Source organism: Pleuronectes platessa, chromosome 6, assembly GCF_947347685.1.
Source record: "Pleuronectes platessa chromosome 6, fPlePla1.1, whole genome shotgun sequence".
Classification (NCBI taxonomy): Eukaryota; Metazoa; Chordata; class Actinopteri; order Pleuronectiformes; family Pleuronectidae; genus Pleuronectes; species Pleuronectes platessa.
This window is the reverse complement of record NC_070631.1, coordinates 21,500,385-21,527,065: the sequence shown is the minus strand read 5'-3', so window position 1 is coordinate 21,527,065 and position 26,681 is coordinate 21,500,385. Positions and strand designations below refer to the sequence as shown.

At 45.4% G+C, this 26,681-nt stretch overlaps 1 protein-coding gene across 4 annotated transcripts in view; it reads right to left on the bottom strand.

The window, feature by feature from the left end:
• Positions 1-26,681, bottom strand: part of agrn (agrin) — a 247,112-nt gene that overhangs the window by 71,013 nt on the left and 149,418 nt on the right. For all 4 annotated transcript variants that reach the window (XM_053424037.1, XM_053424038.1, XM_053424039.1 and 1 more), the window contains 4 exons: positions 19,445-19,669; positions 16,656-16,880; positions 13,704-13,910; positions 2,023-2,244 (listed from right to left, as the gene is read on the bottom strand). In XM_053424037.1, the coding sequence (XP_053280012.1) occupies positions 2,023-2,244; positions 13,704-13,910; positions 16,656-16,880; positions 19,445-19,669 (879 nt within the window). The remainder of the gene's footprint in view (positions 1-2,022; positions 2,245-13,703; positions 13,911-16,655; positions 16,881-19,444; positions 19,670-26,681) is intronic.

The window sequence follows — 26,681 nt, the reverse complement described above, 5'->3', positions numbered from 1 at the left end:
GTTGCACGGATGCAGGCCTGTTCCTCTGGGAGCCAAGAAGCATCCATAGCGCTGGAATTGAGACAGGGCCCCACACGCCAGCGCGCTTTGCCTCCCGCTTTTTAAAATAAAGACTATTCATTACTTCGGAAGGACCCGGGGCCGACAGAACTGCCATCCACCTGCAGTGCAGCGCACCAAATTGAATCGAACACGCCCGTGCTCCATTTCCTGTTGGCATATATTCTCACGTGCTGGATGTCATACGTGGGCAGGAAGAGAGGAAAAATAGTCCATCAAGGACTTCTCCAACAACCACACTTGTCATCTACTCCTTTCAAAAAGAAACTCAATTTGCTGTTTGATTTTAGGAAACAATTTAAAATAAACATGATATACCAGCAGACTAAGACAAATTCAGTTGTATTGATAAACCGTTAACTTCTCACCTCATCCACAAATACAGCACCTCAGAGGCTAACTCTCTTTCATTCTGGTTGTCGTGGGCTTGAATATGCAGATCAAAATCTGTTGTCAAACTGAGTGAATGCGGTAGCTGACACAGTCGGGTTGATAACTCCTGCACTTCTGCCCAGTGGGTGTGAACAGCGAGAGGCTTGATTGCAGACGAGGAAAGTATACTCACTCAACAATTACAGTTCACAGGAAACCTGGCCTTGAAAGATGGTATTAAACCATTCAGAGTATTCAGAGCGGGTTCACCGAGCTTTTAAAAATCATTCTGAATGGCTATGTGCTCGCACAGCAGGTCTGAGGATATTTTTTCCACTTGAGGCTCCGCTGTCACTGTCGTAATAATGACTAGATTATACTCCGACACTGAGAAACAAAGCCAAGTGACTCATGTAGCCAGTTAGAGACAAAAAAAGCTCTGTGCTCCATTATCTCTGATAGAAAAGTGCACCTTTACTAAAAGGTAAAAACACGCAAACCCTGGCGTAAAAGGCTGAAGAAGAGGAGAGATGAAGAGTACGGGACGAGGGATAAGTAAATTCAGACCTGAAGAAGTATTATCTATTGTTTATACTTCGCTGGGAAGCCCAAGGGGTTCACACATGAAGAACTCCTCATATATAAGATGTTCCAATCTCTGAATTATAATTCCTATGGGTAATGTAGCACTACTAATTAAATTGAGCGAAATGATATTCCACAGGTTGAGATCTTTTCCTACCTGCGAGATATGACTCAGGTTTCATATTCATTACGTGACTGCACTGTAAAATTGTTTTCAGATAGAATCTCCGCAGAATGTCCTCACTGATGGGTCCGGACGATCCCACATGAATTCAGGCACGTTCACAACAACACGGGAAAGCTCTCAAATCTCGTTGTCTTTCTAATCTTTGTTGGTGTCTTCTACGTGTGAGGCACCTTATCCTGAGTGTTTGTTTTCTTTTGGTTACTTATTGACTTTTGCATCCATTGCCCGTTAGAAACGCTAATAGTCTTGATCACTGTGAATCTCCTACTGTGATCTCAAATGGTCTTCATCAGCCATTTGGGCTCTGACCTACAGCCCCTGTGGAGTAAGTCGGGACATTATCTAGAGTTCGGTGCATGTTTGAAACCATCTTCAGAAGTTGTGCAAGAGTAAATGGTCAAGTGGGCTTGCTAGTGTTTGTGTGTAATGCATTAGCACGCCCCGTTGAACCTTTTACTCTTGTACTGAACTTCTGAAGATGTGCGATTGAAAAGCTTTACCCGATACTGTATGTCTGTATGTGGGGGCGGTGTGGCCAAGGGGGTAGAGCGGGCAGTAGAGCGGGTGTTCTCCAACATGAAGGTTGCCCGTTCAATCCCCACTCTTCCCCATCTGCATGCCGAAGTGTCCTTGGCAAGATACTGAACCCCTAAATGGCCCCTCATAAATGTTGAGTGTACTAAAAATGTAAGTCGCTTTGGACAAAAGCGTCAGCTAAATGATATGTAATATAGGTAATGTAATGTATGTGACTGCGGGAATAGGTCATCGTACTATATTTCTATAGCTGTACGGTGTTCAGTAGTGCCCGTACTCACCGCAGGGTCCTTTGTGCTGGATCTGGATGATCTTCTGAAGGGCACAACCCATCGCTCGCATCTCGCAGGGGCTTCCGTAGCTGTGGCCGTTGGATCCGCACACTGGGTCAGAAATTTGCGCGCAGGCCTCGGGGCACTCACACACCGGCTCGTCGTTCTTCACCACGCACACCGCCCCGTGTTCGCACTGCTTATCCAAGCAGGGGCTGGGTATATCGAGATCTAGAGGCCCATCACCCAAGAGATAGAGAGACAAGTTAGAGGTTTAGCTAAGAACTTGGGGGAATATCAAGTAGAGGTTGGAGAAAGGTATGGGGCTAGGAAAGGGCAAAGGGACAGGGAGGTAAGTTAATAGTATAGCTACATGGTGAGCTGAGGGTTAGAACGGGTTTAGGGGGGGGGAATGATGGAATATGCAGTACGGCCCTATTCCTGTGACTCCTCTGCTTCCTCAGCTTCCTATATCATTTCCTCCCCTGATATATCCTGACTCTTTGAGGAGTCAGTGGCATGTGGACAGCGGTAAAAAACATGGTCCTGTGGCATAATATAAATTAAACAGCCTACAAACAATGGTCGCAGAGCCTTTCTTTTCTCTTTTCAGGCTAGTAAACGGCTGGATTAATTGGCGTTCCCAATGTGTCCCCTTCAAAGGCTTCCATTTGCATCTCAGTGAGAACCACTGCTTCTGCCAAAGCTGGTTGAACTGACATGAAGGAGCAAGAGAAGGAGGAGCATGAGGGGGAGAGCGTGTGAGACAGAGAAAAAATAAAAAAGAGAAACAGGCCAGGAGAAGAAAGAGCCCTCTGCTTAATAATTCACAAAATGGCCAGCTCCTGCGCAGAGGCAGATATGAAATTTGAACATCACAGAGAGGTGTCGGCTTCAGTGTCTCCCTCTCACCACTGGCGCCAGCATGACTTCATTAAAACCAAGACTTGATTTTATCACCTATGATCCTCGGCAGCGGCAGGGCTGATATAACCTGACTTGATCAGGAGCGAGGGGAAACCAGAAAAAAAAAAAACACATGTGCGAACAAAGCTTTGATGGCACCTTTCCACCCTGACACAATCAATTTGTTATAGCTTTATGTGTCTATGAACAAATTGCGTGGCATTGTGTAGACGAAGACAGGATGCTACTGTCAGTTTGGAGGACTTTACTTGAGAATGAGAAAATTGAAGGCCTTAAGTGAGGATGGCGTACACTCTGGTATCAAGAGTGAGTGAGAGGCGACGGCCGGGCTCTGTGATGATTTTACACTTGGAAGACTTGGTGCATGAGGCGCGGATCACTCAGCTAAATGCGGGGTGTCTGCAGATTAGTGGAAAAAGCCGACGGAGGCATCAAATTTTTTTTTTCTGATGAGAAGCGCTTGGGGGAAATTGAGAGAGGTGCGATTTACAACCAAACTCAAACCAAACTTCCTCCTCCTCTCGAGTCGACGCTACACCTCTTGAGGGGTGGGTGCTGTCATGGAAACGGGCCCTTGTAACGACACCACCCATGGCTCCGTCATTATCGTGACCATTATGGAATTAGATGGCATCGCAGGGGGCAGAGTTGGCGTGCACGGAGCGCCCATGATTCATTTATTAGCTCAGAAGCGTTTGGTGGTGACTCAACACAAAGCAGTAATGCTGTGGGTTAATTATCAGCTGATAACACAGACGGAGGAGAGTAGCTTGTTTCACTCCACAGTTAAGTGATGCAGGGTGGATGTAACGTATGGATCAATGTCACCTGAACACGCTCAGACAAACACTGAACAATGTAGATATTGAAATAGCTAAATCAGGTGATTGTACAGGCTGTCCACTACTGTCCTGGTGTTTCCGACTTAGTTATGGCTGCACAGTACGTAACGAATTTGTCCGGATCTCGAGCAAGGACACAGACTCTCCCGTTTGGAAAAAGGGAATGTCTCAGATTAGAAGGTGGAACGCAGCTATTGATTTCTGTGTTGCGATGCCAAGCTGCTGTTTCAGAGGAGCTTGGAGGTGCCGCATAAATACGTAAGCTGTACGGTGCTGCTTAATTTGGTACGGCTTCAAAAACAATTGATTCCTCCAGATCTCTTTTCAACACCAGGTTTTGTGTGTGTGTGTGTGTGTGCCTGTGTGTGTGTGTGTGTGTGTGAGTGTGTGTGTCTAACACTTGTAAGCTTGTGATCTGAGCTTAACTGTACAACCTTGGCCTCCATAAAAGTTCACCAGCCCACTTCCCAAGGACAGGCTCCTAAAAACACAGCTGCAGTCTCCGATAGCGCCTTTGTCTCCCATGCTCTTTGTTTCACACACATATAAAAGATGAAAGAATCCCCCTTCCAAAACTAATTTTTTTATCATCCTTCCTCTGGGGGGCAACATTTTCGCCTGATTTATTAACTGGAGAGGGGGATGCGGGAGAAAAATTCTCCAAGTTTAAAAATCTTATGACACAGTTGAAAACCAAAGCCGTCTTTTTACTTTCTCTTAGATGCTAGCGGAGGCTTTGAAATGGCAGCCTGTCACAACTAAGGGTTGTGGGATGGCGTTCACGGACCTCTCTCTCTCTCTCTCTCTCTCTCCCCCTGGTCTGCTCCAAAGCACTCACATCCACTGTCTCCTGCATGTATCAGTGTTTCTGTCGAGCAGGTCCAGAATAAACCAAAGTTGCTGCAGGGGGTTTAAAGCTGTTTGCGTGTGAATATTAGCTCGTTGAATGGGAACATCAGTTATGTCTCATAAGGTCGAGGAATTGGTTTGGTGGCCGTGCAGGTGCAGTGAGTGGTCTACTAAAAGTAATAAGAAACAGCGGGAGATAAAGACTTAAAATATGAATGAAAAAATTCCATTTAATAATTCTGCTCTGCTGGTTTATTCTGTGCTAACTCACCGGCTGAGAGAACTTTACATTCTCTGTGTCACCCAAGTTGGTCTCCTCTCGGCCGCTGTGCAACTTTTTCTATTTTAATTGGTGTGGTATTGTCAGGGCAGGACCCAGAGGGGATTACTTCAGGCGAGGGCGCCCTGTGTCCTCTCTGCCCCAGGCGGAGGTCCGGGCCCGGGCCGCGTCGAATACTGAGAGGACACCCCCCCCCCCCCCCCCCCCGCTGACGTTCTGATGTGTGCTCTCCTGTCTGCCTCAAGTATCGCTCCTGCCCTGCTCAGTGGTGTTATCTGACAAAGTGAATAAAGTGGACACAATGCCACGGTGTAACTTGTAAAGCGTAACAACCCCCTGTTTGGTGGGCGTGACGGCAGAGAGCGAGCTCCGGGGGGACTCGCTAAGCAGGCGCACTCTGTTAACCCTCCGTAACATGTTGGTAAAAATGCGGGGAGATTATTTCGGCTGGGTCTCCGCTTAGCTCATACATATGCTAATTGGACCCCCCCCCCCCCCCCCCGGGGCCATGTGCAATTCCAAATCGCTGCCTGTTTTATGCAGGGCAGTGAATCAGTGTAATCCAGGTGATGCTTGCAGCGGCCAACTGGCAGCGGGGATCACCTGCAACTGCAGTCCATTACAACCAAGGACTCCAATGGGGCACAGCCAATCTGCAGCAAGCTCCGCCCTCTGTGTTTCTTCACCTGCAGGGCTTTGATCCGACTCCCTCCGCCCTCCCCCGCATTGAAAACATTTATGTATCATATTAGTCGAGGGAAAAGGAGGTGCAGAGAAAAGAGTGTATTAGCATACAGCAAAAGGCATACCCGCGGGCTCTGTCTGTCTACTGCTGAATACTTATCACAGGTTGGAGGTAAGTCGAAGCCTCTTTGTGCGTTTACCCCGACGAACGTGCCGCTCTACACAATGAAGACAAGCGCAGACAAAGCTTGTGGGAAAGAAGAAAGCCGATCGTGACACGTATCTATCAGAGGTGAGACATTGTTTGTCTAATCCAAACAAGTGTTTTCTAACATCAGGTTGTGTGAACCAGAGTGAGCGATAAACACAAAAGGAAGCAGGTAAAAAATGCAACCACCGAGCTGATATTGTATTATTCAGTATCTCACTAGTCAGGAGCAGCAGCACGAGGGAGGGCTCAGAGGAAACAGAAGATGAAATGAAAAATGTATAAATTGAAAAAAACTAAAAAAACAACAACCAGCGCTAGCTCAAACCCCGACGGCACGTAACACCCACAATGCCTTGAGTCACTTCTGACACCCTGTTGACCCACATTTCTCATGCAACTCCTGCACGACGGCAGCCTGTGGGCAGCAGTAAGTGGACCGGCGGTCCCCGGCTGCAGTCAATCCGGCTCCCACGGCAATTCCTCTAATTAACTTGATTAGGAAAAGCAGCACTGATGATCTCAAGGATCCGACTTACATACTCAGACCCCACAACTGTTTGTGAGTGCAATCACTGCCGCCGCGTGTCAGTGCGCCGCCGAAGACACTCATCAAATAAACATGCAAATGATGAAATATTCTGCACTGAGTCTTGACACCTAAGGTGACTGATTTTCCCTTCCTGCTTTGCAGAGCTCTTTGTCAATGACAATGCACGCCCCGCTGAGTGATTCTGTGTTAACCTCCGAAGGCGACAGGCAACACATTTCAAGCAACAACTTGCACAGGTTTCTCTGAGCGCACACACACACTCTCTCACACACAAACTCACACGCTCAGTTGTGTACACACAGGAATGACAAAAGAGCCCTGAATAAAGAATTTGTGTCTGCAAAATGAGCTTTTCCATTTGTTCACTTCTAGTTTGTCTGCCAATGCATTTCTCTCAGAGTGTGTCTTCTTCAGTGATTTTACAGAATGATCCTCCTCTGTGCTCTCAACTCACGCTACTACTGATTGAGAGACTCCTCTTCTTCTTATTCTAATAGCAGACGGGGAATTTTTTGGTGAGCCACTTCACACTCCCACTGTCAACTCCATTTAATTAGTAGAACTGATTATGCAGCACAATAGTGTGACTCCTGTTTGTGATACCAATTGGGCCAAGGTTTAATGAAGAAGAGATATTCTTTTTTAATATACTTTTCTGAATAAATATAATACATTTTACAAAGAGTCCATCTATCTGATTATAAATTAATAGAACTGTTCAAATGTCTTATTGTCGACATTAAATTTGGGGAAACAGGAGAGGAACTAGCAGATCAAAAACTACAATAAGAGCTGCCGCACACTGTCCAACGTGCAATCAGTGATTTATTATGCTGCAACGTTTCGGTACCAGAGCTTCATCAGGCAAACTGTGTCTCATCGTGAAATCCTTCTGAAGTTGCCCCTAGTAGAAAGTCTCTGAACTTTTTTTTTATTTAAAATGATAAACCCTTTTATGTGGTTTTCTATCTTTTGTATTAACTTTTACCATCAGATGGGTTTTAGTCCATTGCACATTTGGTCTCTTTCTTCACTGTAGAGCTTTTTGCTGCTTCAGCTCACTGGGAACACTACTGTCTATTACACACACACACACACACACACACACACACACACACACACACACACACACACACACACACACACACACACACACACACACACACACACACACACACACACACACACACACACACACACACACACACACACACACACACACACACACACACACACACACACACACACACACAACTCTAAACAGTAACTGAACAGTGACTTTGCAACACATGAATACTCAACCAGCAGCTTCAAATATACAGTATATTTATAAAGCTCCTGGCAGAGAATCCCGGGGGCCAAGCCAAAAAAACAAACATTGTGCAGAGCACATTACAAATAGGTGATGACACATTCATCATATTTTAACAGCAGGAAAATCCTGTTGATAAATATACTTCCTGTTGAATATGATGAAGATAAATTAAGTCGTCCTACATATCGTCCAACTTTTCATGGGTTGAAGCAAAGTGACCTTTTGTACTAACTCTGAAATTTGTGCCTGAGTTTTTTTTCGTGCTAGTTTTCATAAATAATGATCCGTTACAGCATGTTGTAAACAATAGAAAGAATAACAGCCTTTGAAATCATTTTCATGCCAGTGCCACCCCACAGTGCCTGGTCCTTTAAATATACAGCAACAGAACACTTACCACGGTTCTAAAACAATGGCTCTGTTGTGCGCTCACGCGTCGTTGTGTGGTTTGTGCTGGTGACCTGCTGTGCTGACAGTCACAGGCACATGGGAGGTAGAGGAAAAACAAGATGTCCCTGCTTCAGCCTTAAAATAATCTTCATGTCTTCCACAACTATGAGACATTTAATCAAAACCTCTCGCAAAGCATTTACACCCAATTACAAGTTTACCGCAGCAGATATCCACTCAGGTTTTTAGTCAGACACTTGTCCAGGGCAGTATTTGTTCAAGTGTGAGGCTGAAGTGATGATTTAATCAATTCCTGTAGTCGGATTGGTTTGTGTGTGTGCGTGTGTCTGTGTGTGTGTGTGTGTGTGTGTGTGTGTGTGTGTGTGTGTGTGTGTGTGTGTGTGTGTGTGTGTGTGTGTGTCATGGTGTCGCAACATGGCAGCAACTCTATTGTGAAGTAGGTGATGAAAATTACGGCACAATCAATCATCATGACGGCAAACGTGATGGAACTATAGAGTAAGAATAAAAACAACAACAAAGATAATACTTTGTAACAGTTGAGGAGCTGTGTCATTTCATCTGCTTGTGTGTTGACGACAAAACGACTCATCCCATTGTCACACACCTCTTATATTCCGGCTCATAATCTAACTGGTCCGACCTATTCACCCTCTTCCTTCCCAGCAGCCCGCTCTGATTCACTACCAGGAAGTCCTTCACTGGCTCGCGTGTTCTCGGACATCTTTAAGATCCGTGACACCGCTTGGTTGTGCCTTAATCAATTTAATGACTTGAAAGACCTTTAGATATCAATCAGATTGTTTTCTGTGAGAGGGACTAGACAGAAGACCACAGAGGTGAGTTCTCTGCACGACGCTTTGGTGTGTGCGGCTGATTACAGACGGGGGGGTGGGAGGAATTGGGGAATGACATGAAAAGAGATTTATGACAGTGTCAGAATGCGGGAATTTTATCCGTTTGACAGCTGGCAGGACGATCGATCACCCTGGCCCCTGCACCACTCAGCCAATGAAACCAGAAAAGAGATCATTATTTATCGAGTAATGATAATTTCATAAATCAAACCTTTACTTTTTAGACATATAAAACTTTTTCTGTCTCTTGTGTGCGTGTGTGTGTGTGTCTACAATGATGACACAATTCTCCTTGTGCTGTTGCCGTTTGACAATGCGAGTAAATGTGAGACCACAAGCACAATGGAGGAGTGTGTCTCACTGTTTGTCTGTGTGTGCTCCTCATCACACACACAAACACACACACACACACACACAAACACACACACAGACGCTGCATGCATCCCTGAGTGTCTGTTATTTCTGAAGTCTCATAAATTGCAGTGTTATTACAGGGAGGCACCTATAGCTCAATTTAACTCAGCCCTACTAACACAATGGAGTGAAAAGAAACTTCAAAAGAACATAAGGGACAAAGAAAGTTCCAACATGTTCACACACAGACTCACGCACGCACGCACATACTCATGCACACGCACACACACACACACACACACACACACACACACACACACACACACACTCTGTCTCTCTTTGCAGGGCACATCATCTGTCTGACTAAACCAGCAGTCTCAGTGGGCACCTATGCCTGCCTCTTTTGATGTTTAATTAAAACATGCTGGTGTTTGTGGCTCCCTGTTTTGAAAAATATGCAAATGTCAATAAAGAAACGCACATTAAAGAAACATGCTACCAGTCGCTGACGGCTGGCTGCGATGCGCAAGGGAAGAGAGGAAGGATGAGGAGAGAGGGGGAAGGGGAAGAGGAAGAAGAAGATGAGGCGGGTGGGGGTGTAGGATTCAGACACTATTTGCCAGAAATAATGAAACGGAGCAAAACACATAAACGCTCACACTGTCATTTCCATAACGAGAAATATGCGCAGCTCTGACGGCTGAATACTGCTAATGAGAGCCTGGGCCTCCTTATACTGAAGACTGGTCACACACTCGGTGTTCGGCTCCATCCCCGTGTCGGCAGGACGGACATTTCTCTCTCGCCTGTGTCACCACAATGATCAGAAATGTGGACAGAAACTCTGGCCAAAATTACGCAGCGTGTCCGGATTTGCTGACTGAGAAACTATGACATGAAGCAGCACGAGCAGTTTACTCAGGCTTCAGCATGTATGCTGGTTTATCAGAGGTTTCATGGGAAATAACCAAAATGCCTTGGGAGATCAATTCAAGACTAGAAAAAAAAAAAACACCACCAAAAATCATATGTATAATCTAATGTCTTAATATATAAAAGTAAATAACAGAAAGAAACATTTTCACCACTAGACCTAACAGGGAGAACAATTTGGCCTTGTCTACACTACTAGGGATTTTTTTTAAACAGATGTTTTCCTGGTTTTACAAAATATCCCCAGATCAAACCAAAAAAAAAACTCTAACAAACATGCCGGGCCAATAGGTGGCGATCAAGTCTACATCAACTATCCGTCAAATACAAGAGGGGAAGATTGTGAGCTTGCTCATTTAGCATCTGCTCCTTTGGCTGTCATTACTTTAACAGAGAGTAGCTCATCATATCTTTAGTCAAGTTTTTTGACCAATTGATCTGTTTCATCAATTTAGCCAAGGACTGTCAGTCACACAGCCTAAGGTGCTTTGGTGAATCAGAACCTAAAAAGGGATTTGTTTGTTAATTTTGTTTGTGATTTTTACACTTTTGCACTTTTCTGTACTAAAGAAAAACCAGCTTATAACATGATTGTTGTTTCTGGCGCATATCTATTACACAGAGCAACGATGGTTATGTGCAAAGTAAACTGTGACGTCGTTGTTTCCCAAACTCTTTGTTTTACATGTGCACACGGATGCACAGAAACTGCAGATAAAAAAAATATACTCTTTGGAAAGTTTGTAAATATCTGAGTTTTAGGAACTGAAAACACTGTTTGCCTGTAGACAAGAGGCATACACTTTTGTTATAAGTCAAAGCCGCGTTTATAATGGACTAAAACAACAACCATAAAATTGGATTTTTTGACTTTTGAAAATCAATTTTCATTTGTGTGCCTACATATTAAAAACCTTCATCACTAGTTTTAACTGAGACACTATGATTGTTTGGGTGTATCTGTCGATCGGTTAACACTGGGAAACAATTTGGAAACAAAAGTGCAATATGGACATTTTGTGATATATTTTGAAAATCTGCCACCTGTTTTCACATTTATATTTATTGAAGTCTCTGCTGCCCGGGCTTTGGTTGTGGGTTAATATAATTTGCTGCTGAATCATATCCCTCTTCATTCTTCCTTTATTGGAAACAAGACATTTGTATCAGGGCAACAGGCTTCTTGCTTCTTAGCACAAACAAATAGTTGACGTTGGGGTGAATAATGATCCACGACCGTATATTATTATATTAATTTGTCTAAATCTATGCATGGCTACGGTGTAGTCAAACGTATGTAGAGATTATGGTTGTGGCAAGTAGTTTAGAAAACTGAAGCAAGTGATTAAGGTACGGCTTTGATTGAAGATAAGGATAAAAAGAGGTGTAGATTAATTGTTGCTCTTCCATGGGACACAAAACCCCTGACGTCGGGCCCCTTCCTTTCTGCCTGGTCACATAAAAGACTCCCTCCTTTCATTGACACTGAACAATGGTTTTGAATGTAAACTACATTCTGCAGTACACCCCCAAGCTTCCTCAGGTGAAGAGAGTGCTGACTGTTGCATTTTACTGGTTAAACCGGCAAACGTCGCCAGCTGCAGATGATATCAGCTGGAGATAAAGATAAACACCAGGAGCTACTTGCCCAATTTTCCACTGCATGTAGTAAACATGCTCCCCACTGGACAGAGTTTATACAAAGCCATTAAATGAAATGATCCTTCTGATTTGTTTACATCAATTTTAGGGGCGTAGGATCCTGCAGAAACACTTTGATGCCCAATGGGTGAATAAGGGAGTCCAGCAGGGGCGGATCCAGGGGCCAGGGGGGGGGGGACCCCAGCTGAAATCTGATTGGCCCCTGAAGTGCCTCTGTCCTGTCTGTAGTCGTTCTTTTAAAATGCGCACTTACTGAATATACTGACAATACTTAAAGTAAACATGACAATTTGTTAAGAATATGTATTTTCCGGCACCCACCATTTTTCCAGAATGCGTAGATGTAACAGTCTCTGACATGTTTCCATTTAAAGGTTTCTATGTTCACTTATAAAATTGTTTCGCGCTCTGCAATGACAAATAAATTGTAACAATCATATAAATGTGGGTAATTCCGGACCTGGTCACCTGGTCTGTTGCTGATGTCCTTGTCGACAGGCCCAATGACCCTGTCATGGACTCACTACTGCCCCCGACCTTTATGAGGGTACTGCATCTTGCGCACGCTTCACGTTACTTTCTGAGGATATGCAGAACCTACGCACCAGACGGACACAGGGTACTCGAAGCAGCCACCTTGCGTACGCACGGTTAATAGCAAGTAGTCTACCTTCTCAGCCAGCTAAGGTCAAACCTTTGTATTTGAGTTGTTTTCAGGTGATCAAAGAAATCCTAGAATGATAGAATGTACGGCATTCAGAAGGATTTAACAAAACACAGTTAAACTTCAACTCTAGTGCAGCTTCCATGGTCACGAATGGTAAAAGTAAAAAAGAGCTGCGTGCATTCACCGAGCAGATACAAGCTTTTATGAGACAGTCCTGTTGATGGAGAGAGGGACCGTTTTGGGAAGCGAGGTTGGGCTATGGCGTGCAAGACTGCATGCAGAGAGAGAGAGAGAGAGAGGAGTGCTTCGGCATTGAGGAACAGGTGAGGCCTTTTTTTTTTTCTTTCGTTAGACAGGGAACAAAACACAGGGAGCAGGGACAGAGGAAGACTTCTCCAACCTCCAGTTTGCATCTTTGCAGGAGCGTAAACAAGAGGGAAAAGACATTAATGACACAGAGACACACACTGAACGAGTGAGAGGAAAAAGGGCAGCGGTACAAGACCCCTCCTGTTAGGTCCACACGGAGAGAGGGGAAGGGCTTCACCCCTCAGAGTCCGCCTGATGAGGTCGCCCACGGGCTGACCCCACTTTTCACCTGCAGCCACGCAGCCGGGAAGACGGCCACACGGACATAGAGAGACAGACAGACTGACTGACGCACTGAAACAAGAAAGAATAGCTTTTTTTATACAAGAAAGGCAACACACATAACACAGAGACAAAGACATAGGAGGGGGAAAAAAAGAAGAGAGAAGCCACCGGAGTGGAAGAGGAGAGGAGGAGAAGGAGACAGACAGCGGGTGGATGAAATATGACGGTGGGGTTTCAGTTTGGGTGTGTTTTTCGAGATGGGGGGCATGGAGCGTGGCGAGGGTGAGGAGATGAATGGTGGGTGAACGAGTGGAGGAAGGCACACCCGTCCTGTCTGTTTGAGTAACCACCCCCCCCCCCCCCCCCCCCCCCCAGAGATCACTTATGAACCATTTCAGACACTTCTCAGTAAACACAGTGAGCTGAGGTGACAGAGAAGGAGAAACACACTGAGTACACATTACATATAAGCAGAGACAGACAAAGAGGGATCGAGAGAGAACAACGTCAGTGTTTGTAAAGACCCCTCTTTCCCGTCCTCCGGCGCCACTCACCACAGGGCCCCGGGTGCCTGATGGGGATGAGGGTCTTGCTCAGACACTCGGTCTTGCGTCGGATGCAGTCGTTGTTGTAGGTGTGGCCGTCCTCGCCGCACGTGGGCTTGTAGGTGCCGTCGCACTCGATGGGGTCGCAGGAGCACCGGGCGTTCAGCTGCTCCACGAGGCACACGGCGTTGTAGAGACACCCCTCCTTGCACTCCTCTGAAATGGTAGAAGGGTAAACACATAAGTGAATTCGGCCTCTGTACATCGTCTATAACCCTTAACCCGACCGTATGTCGAGAAGTGCAAATCTATTAAGTAACCCCGCATTCCTGATATGGAAGAATCTGCAATTATAATAATTGTGCAACTCAGTTATTCTGCTGCTTCCTGTTTTCTGTCACTGGTCTCTACAGACACTGATAAGGCTTTTTAGAGCCACATCCATCTGCCAGTTTGGGCCAGTGTGGCGGATCCAACACGGAGGAAAGGACAACAGAAGAACTCAGCAAGCGTTAAAAAAAACAAAACATTTCATGCTAGCAGGGCGGCGACAGAGAGATGATTGTTCGTGCCGTGTGACACTGCTGGCCCAAGCATGGGCAAATAAATCCGTTTTCATGCAAACAGTAATTACATGTTAGACTGGACTGATGACACCAGCAGCGCCTGTGAAAGCTTTTCTTTCCCGTGGCAGAGGTTAAGCCTTTTGTGGAAATACCTGAAACTGAATATACATTTATGACCATTAATTCTCATTCAAAGAGGAATCAAAGGGCCTGTTCACAGCTGTAGAGAATACATATCCCAACGGTCAGACAAAAGAGCGCTGGATTGTTTACTGGTTTCTGCTTTTCTGTCCTTTTGATCAAAGCACATAAGGTGAAAAGCAAATCAGGGAATTATTTTTCTTCATTTGTGGAAAATTTACTTTGTTCAGTGTTGAATTTTATCAGAGCTCTGCAGACGTCAACACAGAAATAATTGCTCTCTCAACACAACATATATTATTTTTACCTCCACCGGATGGGTACGGTTTGGACGTTTGTTTGTTTGTTGCTTGAAACTGTACTGGAGGATGCTTTATGGGTCAGGAAATAGTCCACTCACCTTTGGTGCGGATCCAGGAATTTTCAACACGATTAATTTATAGATCTTGATGAAAAAAATCTGGCAAATTTAGGGAACTGATATCTAAAGTGTGACATTTGGTGAAGCTTGATTGAATTTAAGGTGGATTTGTGTGCTTTTGAGTGGGAATCTAGGTCTGTCATTAGTTTTATTACAATATTATTCATGGCCCAAAACCCCAAGCACACTCTGTGAAGTGAAACTTAACATCGTGGATGGAGTTATTTCATGCTCTTTGGTGATGTAACTTATCACAACTTACTGGAGATCAGGTTTTCCCCCCCCATCTAACTTTAATAATAAAGTTCCCCCATAACTTTATTCATTTGGGGAGCGCAAGAAAATTAATTTCAGGGCCAAGTTAAAGTCTTAACTACTTGATTCATTACATTTTGACTCACTAAGCAGAAATCTCGGTATAAATTAAGAAGAAAGAAAGAAACACTGCCCATGTGAAAATGGAAAATTTAGCATTGAAGTGAGAAAAATCCAATTTGAAGCAGGCCTCTGTTCGGCAGGCGCTCATTCCTGATCAGTGGATCAAATTTGTACAGCAATTCAATTGCTTCTTCTTCTTTTCTTTAAAAACCCGTCATGCCACACTTAATTACATCGCTGCTGTATCTGAGTGAGAGGGCTACAAGGATGTGCAATGTCATGGTTACAAGTCGAAATGGCCATTTTCATTAGTTACCAATTTGTAATTTGCTTAGGGGTACAATTTTATGGACCTCTGTTTCAAATTGAATTCGTCTTTGATTTGAAAAAGGCAGAGCAGTAAGGGTGGTGAGAAGAGAAAAGGAAAAGACCTTAATCCAGTTGCCCTCAAACACACACGTCCCAACGCACAAAACCGACATGGAAACACCAACTCACAACGCTACTTAGGCTGTGCAATTTAAAACCCACACACTCCATCAGTCTGTCAAGCAGAGCAGGAAGAAGACCCGGGGTGTGTGAAAGGAGTGTGTATCAGCCCTCACTGTCCACTGAACCTGAGTGTGTCCAGGAGTGATCTATTCTTGTCTTTGCCGTTGTCAGAGGTCTCACTACATGGACGGGGGGGGGGGTCTCTGCCCATCGCTGCTATTAACCAGCACTGCTGCTGTGGCATGAAGGCCCGTCGACAACGCAACGGCAAAATTGGATTTCCTCTGATGGCTATCAGACATACAGTAAAAGCTGACAGCCCTTTGTTGACTAAGGCTTAAGGCGCGTGTTCTAATAGCACAGATAACAGCCCTGGAGGCTCTTATCAGACTGAAGGAGGCTACTGCTGGCATGGATACAGGACAGATCCCGAGACCTGAGAGTCATTTATCACGGCACCACAGTCAGATTTTAATTCCAGCTCGCCTGGTCCTGCTCAAATCTAGGACAGAGATCACGTGCAATATATCAAATTACAAGATTACTTTTATCATACTGTGATGCAGATGCCTCATGATTGTGTTTTCATTACTATTTGTTGATAGTTGGCCAGAACGTTACGCTCAATCCTTCAAAATCAATCTCACTACTTGTCCTATACAAACAGATATGTTGCCATATTTCAATGTTATCATTTGTCTCCTCATATCATTGATCAGGATAAGAAGAAGAAGACGACAGGAAAGGATCGGCCAAAACACAGATGTGCATAGTATAATGTAAGTCTTTTAGGTCTGCTATATCAACACAAATGTTCCATATTCTTTGGATCTGAGTCTTAATGTAGACTAGAACATTCCCAAGTGATCCCAGGTCTCGATCTTTTGCATGCGATCTCATTGCAGCTAATATTTTCCCTTGAGTTTTTAACCCCCTTTAAAGAAGCACAAAAGTTGTCCTTACCCAGCCTCCTGCAGCGTCCTGCGTGGATCTTCCTGAGCTTGATGCCTTTCTGGATGCCCTTTGATATCATGGCGCACTCGCTGGGGTAGCTTGAACCGTCACTGGCGCAAAGAGGCTCTCTGTCCGGAGGGCACGACTCCGGCAGGTCAAACAACAAGGGCTGGCGGGTGTGAGCCTCCACTCGGCACATCGTGCTCAGACTGTTCTCGCTGTCTTTGCACGGGTCTGGGGAGACACAGGCATTCATGAGTACAGTATGTGCTGCAGTATACATTTGCAGAATATGTAGTAAAGTTTGATCTGGATATTTATGCCGGATATATAAGAGAGCTGTGGGGCTCTCATCAAAAACATCTCCCGGTCCTCTGGAGAAAACTGAACGACAATATTTGGCAAAAGAAAACTGTGACAGGGTAATATTTGTCCTTGCTTAATTACTTCAAAATCCAGCAACTGTTGACTTTATTTCCTAAGTAAAGACCCTGTTAGATAGATCGTTAGTTGTAGTAAACGACAATATACCTGCAATGTGACGTTCAGGACAAATCAACTGGATGTAGACTGAATGCAATAACAATATTAGTCTTGTAAATTCAGAGAGTAGATAAGACGAAAAGAGATGAGAGTAAGAGCGTGAAGAAGACGAGACATGACCCTCCATCACTGCTGCTCCAGAGATACCATCAGCCCTGCTCGCAGCTGAGAGCAGCTCAGAGTGGGACCTTGGATGTGAAAGGGGAATACAAGGAAATGGATGAAGAGACGGTCCGTTTGATTTGCTCCCTGGCACCTCTCTCCTTCCAGGGGAGCATGGGTCTGGCACGTTCGGTCCTATCAGCCCGCGATCATAATGGAATTGGTTTGTGGATGTGCAGGACAGGGGTGTTACTCCTTGAAACAGAGACCTGGGCTTTATCCTCCTCGCCGAGAATTCAGCGCGCGGTAAGGCAAAGGATTTATGTAGCATCGCAATATATCAAATCACTGCCAAACTGCCAGGCGTTCAAATCGCACCGAGGATGAAAGACGGTATCATCATGAAAGGAGAAGAAAGAAAGAGAAATAGAGAAAAAGGGGAAATGGTTTCCAAAGAGCTCTGGAAGACGTACAAAGAGCAACTATGCTGGGACATGAATTGGGACAGAGGAGCTTGGCTGTTGAGGGCGGGGAGCCGGAGTCTGCTAGCAAGGCCCAGACTGTTCTCCATCAGCCCAATACAAAGCACACGAGTAACCAAGCAAGCAGGGGCTTTATAATAATGCATGCAGTGTGTCTGCATGCGGCAGTGCTTCTCCCGCCAACCGGACCATTATCTGTGAGAAAGACCATTACCTCCCATTAACTGAGAAGAACAGGATCCGTGCTTTCCTCTCGCTGAGCAAGTAGGGTAATTACAAAAGGAATGGCCTGTTTGCTACAAAAACTAGCAGCGCGGATAAATCAACTGCATGTGTCTGGCTGGAGCGACCAACTCGAAATAGCCAAGGCTTGAGATGAAACGGCTGGAGGAAGATTTAGAGGCCCATCAGGACCGGCTGGTCCCTTGAGCTCCGACCCTCCCCAGGGAGGACGGGGGCCACTTGGGTCACTTTGGCCGACTCCGGCTGGATTTATAGGACCAACATTCCGCCGGCAGACCTGCATATCCATCACTCATCGCCCACCAACCCGCTCTGTCTCCCAGAGGCTCCCGCTGCTGAGAGACAGTTTGTGTCAGACGTTTATTCTGCCCCATCTGGCTCAGCACGGGGAAAAAAAAAGCCTCTAAAGTTGAGAGCCTTGAGAGTAAACAACCATCGGCTGATGATAACAAGGATGTGCAAAGAAGCTGGGCCCAAGTGAAAACGCCAGCACTGAACACCCACTTGGAGAAAACAACAATTCACGCCTGTATGGAGCAGGGCAGCCTGAATGATAAATGAGAATTAGCAGAGGCGTGTCGTCAGTAAGTGGAGTGCGTGAGGGAGAAACAAGAAAAGTCAGAGGTGGTAAACAGTGAAGAGGACAAAAGCAAAGAGACGGAGGGAGAGAGAACAGGTGGAAGAAAATCCACTGAAGCTTTTCTGCTTTTACCTTTTGTCATTGCAGAGTTAGTGTCAGACAATCTAAAAAGGGTATTTTGAGCTGTCAGAAATCATGAGGTGCACTTTTCACTAAAACTGGACTAATAATGAAGAATGATGTTTTTTTTATGGGTACCCGGTACTTGGCATTTTGGATTTGGTCCTAATATGGAGCTGAGTTCGGTTCCCAACCCTACTCTGCAGGGGACTTTAAGCGGCTCAGGCTTTGATTGAAAGTAATGGGAGTGGGACACCCGGGTGAATGCACTGTCTCTCTTCTTCCTCTTCTTTATTTTGGCATTCTGGATGCTAACACTGAAGATTTTCACACATTCACACAGATTGAACTTCCTGGCGTTGGTGCGTAAAAAGCCACAAACTATGGTGTACTTATTGTTTTTCCACATCGACCGAACACTGTGTGTCAGTGATTTTTCTTATCGTGCAAGATGCAACACCGGCAAGGCAGTGAGGCTTCCAAAGGATTTGTGACTTCAAACATTACGCACCGGGGGGGAAACAACTGAAAGGTAAACTCCTTCACTGGTGAAGGGAAAGGAGTCATTTGCCTTTGTTGTCTGGGTATAACCACATTTAAATAAACATGTATACCCAGTAATTTTGTTATAAAAGATGTAATGTATATAATGTCTATATAAGTGGTATATATCTAATAGATGGATGGACATGAGAGTGAGAGAGAGGGAGAGTAGAGAGATATCTCACCACAGTGCCCTTGGGAGTGCACACGGATGTTCTTCTGGCTCTTGCAGGCGTGCTGATGGAGCTCACACTCGTTGCGGTAGTCCTTCCCATCACTGCCACACACCGTCTCCTCGGGCTTGCCCTCGCAGCCGAGCGGGCACATGCATTTAGCCGCCAAGCCGTCTGTCGACTGGACACAGGTGCTGCCGTAGCTGCACTTCACGTCGCTGCAGGGGTCTTTCAGAGCTGCAGGGGCAGACAATCAAAACAACACTGGGTCAGAAACAGAGGAGTTCTCACATTGAAGCGTGCGACCTGTCGACCGGCTGCACTCCAGTAAACTCGCTGCCACTGTACACTGGAGTGAATCCAGGCCTCCTTCTTTAAGAGGGTGCAGGGGCACTGGTGGAAGACCAGCGCAGTGACTCTGGGATTTGGGGAACAGCTTGACACCCCTGGTTAAGGAGGCACCGCCACAGCTGTCTCCGCGGCCAAGTTGAGTTTCATTTCGCGGCGCGGAGTGAATTGAATTAGGAGCTTTGCATTCATAACACACTCTCTTTTGCTATGCTCGGGCATGCTTTAATCGCCACGGCTGAAAAGCGACTCTGAATATTTACTTTTCCACAAATGAGAGCGAGCTAGAGAGAGAGAGAGAGGAGGGGAAAAGGGAGAGAGCATTACCCCACCTCCGCCGCCACCCCCTGAGGTCTTTGTTTCCACCCTAATTAAACAGCGAGCCACTTGTCGCTGAGTGACTCATTCCAATGATGGGAGAGGGTGACACTTTTAATTTGGTCTGTGTTCGCCACCGATGGGAGCTTTTCTCGGGTTTCATATGCTCGACAAAAGGCGGCAACCAGATTACAATCGCTGTCATCTTGCTGCACGATACATATTTATGACTGTCATGGACAAACATGGTCTCCCGCGAGAGAGGAGCCGAGCAGCGGCAGCCCTCTCATTTCCTAAGCCAGCCTCTTTCAGAACAGATATTTACTCATGTTTGATATTATACCCTCTTTTGTTGCAACCAACATCAATAAGCATATATTACGTTTCAAATTCTTTGCTGTGCATTTTGTTTTTTGTTTTTCCACGTGAATGAATTTCCTGAACATTCCACACCTGCCTTCCGGATGGCATGGCGCTGGCTTGTTAATAAGAGACAGGCGTGTGTGCAGAAATATATTATGGATGTGTAAGGAGACAGCAGTGCTACAAGGAGTGCTCTTGATCAAAGGATACCCCCCCCCCCCCCCCCCCCCCACCTCCCTTTCCTCATCTTCGTGACACATTTTCCCCTCCTTTCTTTTTCCACTCTCTCCTGTCAAGTCCTTTTGAGGTTCGGTGCGTTCGACTCGTTAACTAACGCTTTTATCTCTCCTTCCCATTTTATATTTGTGCCGTATTGCAGCAGGGAACTTTGAAACTGACTCCGAGTCTAATTTATGGAAGAGACACCACATAAGTAACTTCAAAATAAAGTGCCAAATTACAGCTGGAGCTTAAGGAGACTGGAGGAAAGTGTGAGCCTGTGACTGAGTGGCTGACTGGCAGCCAATTCAGACCAGAGGGCGGCTGTGACACTTGGCCTCTTATTTGTGTCTCATCATATGAACAATGAGACACTGATGGCCTGTGGGAAACAGCGCCGCACTAAATACCTTGTGTTATCTCTCGCAGCAGGTGATAAGGTCAGTGCAACAACGAGCACAAAGTCACACTCGCTACACAATCAACATGTCCAAAATAGTTAGGGCTCTTGTTATGTGGCGTAAAAATAACCTTCAAAGCCGTACTGTTTACATGCACCTGCTGTTGGGAGAGGGAGGCGGTGTATGTCCTGTTTCTGTAGAATGGTGGGAGGCGGCCATCGCAGCTACTCAGGAAGAGGAGGGAGAGGAGGGAGAAGCCCAGTGATCCTACCCGCATGGCGACAGGGGCCCCTGTTTGCTTTGTGACAGTAAGCAGCATCCACCCCACACCTCTTCATCTCATTAAATAATATCCCTGCTTTCTTTCTCTCTCTCTCTCTCTCTCTCTCTCTCAACCCAGTCGTCCTTTCTTCTGAGTGAAGCTGGCGTGTAGACAGGCAAAGCGGGGCACGGGCACAAGGGCTAGGTAGAACAGGGAGGGGAGGTGCGGGCTCTTGATTTGAATGCTAACAGGGGCCGATTTGGATAGGACGCGTACCCTCGAAGGGGCGTTAGTGCAAATAAAAATCTCTTCCCAGACTCATACAAGCAGGTAAATTGCCTTTGCGAGTGTGATCGGTGTAACAAGCGCACATTGAAAAAAAATACACTTACCACATTAAACCTCAGGGAGTTCTCTGTTATATTTTCTCGTTATTATTACGAGAAAGGTTGCAAAAGAAAGAAGAGAAAGCGAGAAGCTGGAGAAGTCAGCAGCATCGGCTCCATTAAATTAGAATGATCCTCGATACCAATTAGATCAGTCTCCCTCGCTGGGGTAAAGCTCGGGGAGGTTTCGATGGAGGAAGATAATGAGTAAAAAACACAGATAAGGATACAGATAGACGGAAAGATAGAAACGCAGAGTGACACTGAAGCAAAGGCAAACCGGCACAGACAGAGAGATGACATCTCTAGTTCGTGACAAGGGAGGGAGAGGACACACCGAAAAGACAGCCGGCTGTCCGAGACCCAATTAAAAGAATATTCCCTTATGTATTCACATGTATGATTTCAAAGACGAGCACAGTGCCGGTTCCAAACATGGCTGTTTACTCGGTCTGTGGGGGGGATGCTGGTTGAAGCTTTCTCTCTGACACTTTTTTCGGCATCGATTTTATAGTCTTTTATAAGATGAAACTGAATCTGCTTTATTACTGTTCACATTCCGCTACATCAAAACTCTGTTAGGCAACTGACACAAGTTCACAACGTTTCAAAAGTAAAAGCTCTGTAATTCAGCTCGATATATAAAGCACCGCAGCAACAACACAAACATTGTGCTTTCACTTTGCAACGGAAGTGATTGTATAAATGTTGCCATTACGGAGATTACCCCCCACGACACCTATTAATGTCTGTGTCAGTTTGAAATGATGAAATAAAAATAATCACATAATCAAAATGCTCTGGTGGGACAGATATTATTGCTGGCAGGCCCATTTTGACCCACGGGCCAAAGATGGACTGTTACACTCTACCCAACTGACTGCAAGGGGCTGGTCGCCTGTTTATTCAAAGTTTATTAATATTGAATATACTCTGTGTCCATATCATCCCAAATTCAACACTTTACCTCCCTGAGTTATCAACCATACACATGCCAAATCTGCAGCCAATGCGATGAACGTCTCTTGAGATATGAAATCCCCATACAGCGAACAGATGTAGGTGGAATTTCTTTTTTTAAAGAATTCTATTATTCTTTTCTATTCTTGAAATCCTTTTGACCTCTTCTCTCTTCATTACAGCTGATTTAATTGCTTGTTCTTCCTGAACAATCGCTCTAATTCTTCTAATCACCGTCATGCAGCGTTTGAAAGGACACACCTTCTGGAATATCTCCGCTCAGCACCTTCATTTGGATCGGAGTGAAAGAGGCATTGTCTGCCCATCAGGAACGTACTGTGCCTGCACTACCCGCCTGCCAAATTGGGAATTCATGTGCCGCGGCAATTCCTGAATACACACGTTCACACATCAGGTGTAACACGTGAACATCCCTGCAGCTGCATAAATAAGGGCACAAACTGAGACAGAAATCAGTCTGGTTGTCATGTACTATGCTGTGACTGCAGAGGTAAGACGGCTTCCAGCAGGTAACTTGTTAGAAGAGTTACATTTTAATGTGTGTTCAGATTGAGGGCAGAACTAGGTGGTGTGTTACAAATGCAAAGTGGAGACGAGCACAGAAAACTTTGTTCTTCTTGAACGTGCACAGAAGAAGGAGAGGAGATGTGCCGCAAAGAGAAATGATGAAAAGACGAGCTGTTGGGGATTTTGTCGACAGATGAGCTGTCTAACAAAAACAGGACAGGCCCACTCCACACAGACATCCTAACTAGCTGCGCTGAGCATCCTCACAGTGAAGAGACACACTGGAAAACATGCCAGAAACTCTGCAGCAGCGAAAGTCAGGAAATCCACTTTGCTCTAAATCAGACGGCCCTTTACAGTAAGATGTCCACAGCCCCAAACAAGAGGCCAGAGGTGATTCGATGGAGGTAGAGCGGGTCGTCCATCGAACCAGTAGGCCAGCGGTTAGATCCCAAGAGGCATAATACTGAACCCCAACCCCCCGATGACTGTGTGACAGATGTATGACAGAGAGACACTGTAAGAACATGTCTATGAATGGGTGAACAATAAAACTGTGCTGTAAAGCGCTTTGAGTGGTCATCAAGAATAGACAAGATAAACAAATACAAATAAATACAGACCATTTACCGTTTTACTATCTTTACAGCAATAACCTTTCAATAAAAATACATTTACTTACTGCTCGAGACTATTTGAAAAAACTGAAAAGTACAGAAGCATTAGCACAGCACCAAGGAGATGGGGGTGAGGTTTCTCTGAAAAGTGGAGCAGAGGGGTTTTGGAGGATGGGGGATTACAGTGATCCTCTCCCCTCTGATCTCTCCCTCTGGCAGTGTGCAGACAGCCAGGCAGGTGGGGACCACTGCTGCTCTCTGATCCACTGTTTTGTGCCGCAGTTTATTAATGCTTCATTAGGGACAGGGAGCTGTCAGCATCATGCTGGCTTTACCTTGCCACAGCACCAGCAGTGTGTGTGTGGGTGTGGGTCTGTTTGTGTCTGTGTGTGTGTGTTAATATAAGCCAGTGCACGTTTACAGGCAGCCTCGGAGTTCTGATAAGTCTGAAAGTGAGATTGTGGCGCGCATGCATGTGTATCTGTGTGTGTGTGTGTGTGTGTGTGTGTGTGTGTCAGTGTGTGTTGCTACCTGTTGTGCTGCCAGTGATAAGGGAGGGAGCAGGGGATTGGAGCTAATCAAATGCAATGATGCGATGTGGGGGGAACTTGGCGACGTGTGTTCTAATCAAGCAACCCCCTCATCACCAGCAGGAGAAAAGGGACGAGAGACAGCGAAAGAGAGAGAGGGAGACAGAGCAAGAGGATGTGACAGTGAGAGGGGGAGAAAGAGAAATGGGGGTAAGTCAGTTTAACGTTGTTGAGGGACACAGCAAGGAGAAGAAAAAGGAGACGACATTCAGACATTTAAAAAACAGTTAGCTATTTTAAACTCATCCTTCAAAGGAACTCCTACATTTGACCCATTTAGCATTTCCATATCCTTAATTCAGAGCTAATCTAATCAAGCTAGATCTTTAGAAGTATTAAGATGGGCTCTTTCAAATGTTGTGTTGCTTTGTCAGAGACGACTCCTCTGTCACCTAACGGATTGTAATGTATTGGTTTATGTGTCCAGATTGGGTGTGTGTGCTATATAACCCCTGCTGGTTGGCTTGAACAAAAAAAAAGGGGGCGGCCATGCGAGGGAAGACTTAGAGGCTGGGGAAGGAGAGCGGTGTTATGGAGAAGTGTGTGGAAGGGAGATAAGAGAAAGGGGTGAGAATGGGTGAAAAAGGAAAAGGCATCAACGAGAAAATAAACACAGTCGACAGATGAGATCAATACATAGAGAGATCTAAGAATTAAAAAGGGGAAAGGATATGTGCTGCCAGATATAAGTGATGAGGGGCAGGAGGCAGGGACTGAGGGAAGGCCAAAAGATTAACGGTCCTGCGCACACCTCCACAGCATGCTGCCCACACACAGCCACACACACAGCCACACAGCCACACACACACACACACACACACACACACACACACACACACACACACACACACACACACACACACACACACACACACACACACACACACACACACACACACACACACACACACACACACACACACACACACACACACACACACACACACACACTTTGAGGCCCATTGCTGGAAGATGATTTCCTGTGTTTGATGTAGTTCTTCAAAGAGCTCCGCTGAACTGCAGCCGTTTCTCTTTTACATGCTTTGCTGTTTTACCCTAGAGAATAGAAAATGAACCAGGCAAAAGCCCTGGTCCCACTCCAGTCGCCTCGCCACACTCACAGCAGAGCTAAGCCGTGGGAGCGCACAAGTGTTTGTCTGGACAGATTTTAATCCAAATGTCCGAGCTGTGGTAGAGCAGAACCATGAGCAGAACCATGAGCAAAACCATGACTTAAAAAAACTGGTTTAAAAGGACAAAGAACGAGGACGTAAACTGCTGCACTGCAAATTGGCAAACAAAAGGACATTCTCCCACCCCAAATTAGATAAATGTTGAAGAAAAATATGAATAACAAAAGATAAAATACTAAATGTTACAATTCTGTGAGGTCTTACGATTCCAAAATAGTCCAATTTGTTTCGCGGCTGTCATTTTCCCAGCGGCACATATCTCACGCTTGAAAGCCGCAGTAAAGCACAGGTGGGGAGCTGAAATGACTACACAGGAGCCATTTATTCTGCTGAGTGACAGAAAAAAGCCAGAACGAGATTAAATCGTCTGGATGTGGCATTTAGGACAAACACAGACAGAGATGTACAGGTCCCTCAAAGGGACAACGTATGATTTAACAGAAACCACTTCACTTAAACACAACCTTTGTAAAGGTTGTTAAATCCACTGGTGTCTTTGCTCTGCGTTGTTTAAGCAAACTGTTTGCTATATGCACATCAGGCAAACAAGGAAAAACAATGGAGTCGTGTTCCTGGACACCAGATGGGTAGAAGGAGTGTAATATTCTCCTTTTAGCTGATTGGGTAACAACCAACTGCTTAAGGAAGACAAATATAGCTCTTTAGTCTCTAAATGTGTCCTTATGTTCACCGGCTATTTCCTAACTTTGTCTTGTGCTGAGCAGGTAGCGTACAGTCAGTTTATAATTGGAATTCAAGTTGATGAAAACGCTTAGAGGGAACAAAGAGAAGTTGCAGGCAGTAAAAACCAGCAGCTGAAAGATCCTATATCACCAGGAGCTGAGGGACCTGCAGCGTAAGTGATACTCCTCTGTGTGGTTTGCATCAGCATCCCATCTTCACCATGATTAGTATTTGATCCTTTGTAAATATATATATTTGTCTACTAATTCCACAAACGTCTGTCTGTCTGTATGTATGTGGCCTATCTCTTACACTGTGCATCGAACTGGCTTCGCACTTTGCTTTACTATTGTAAATTGCCAGAGAGGGACCAGTGCCAG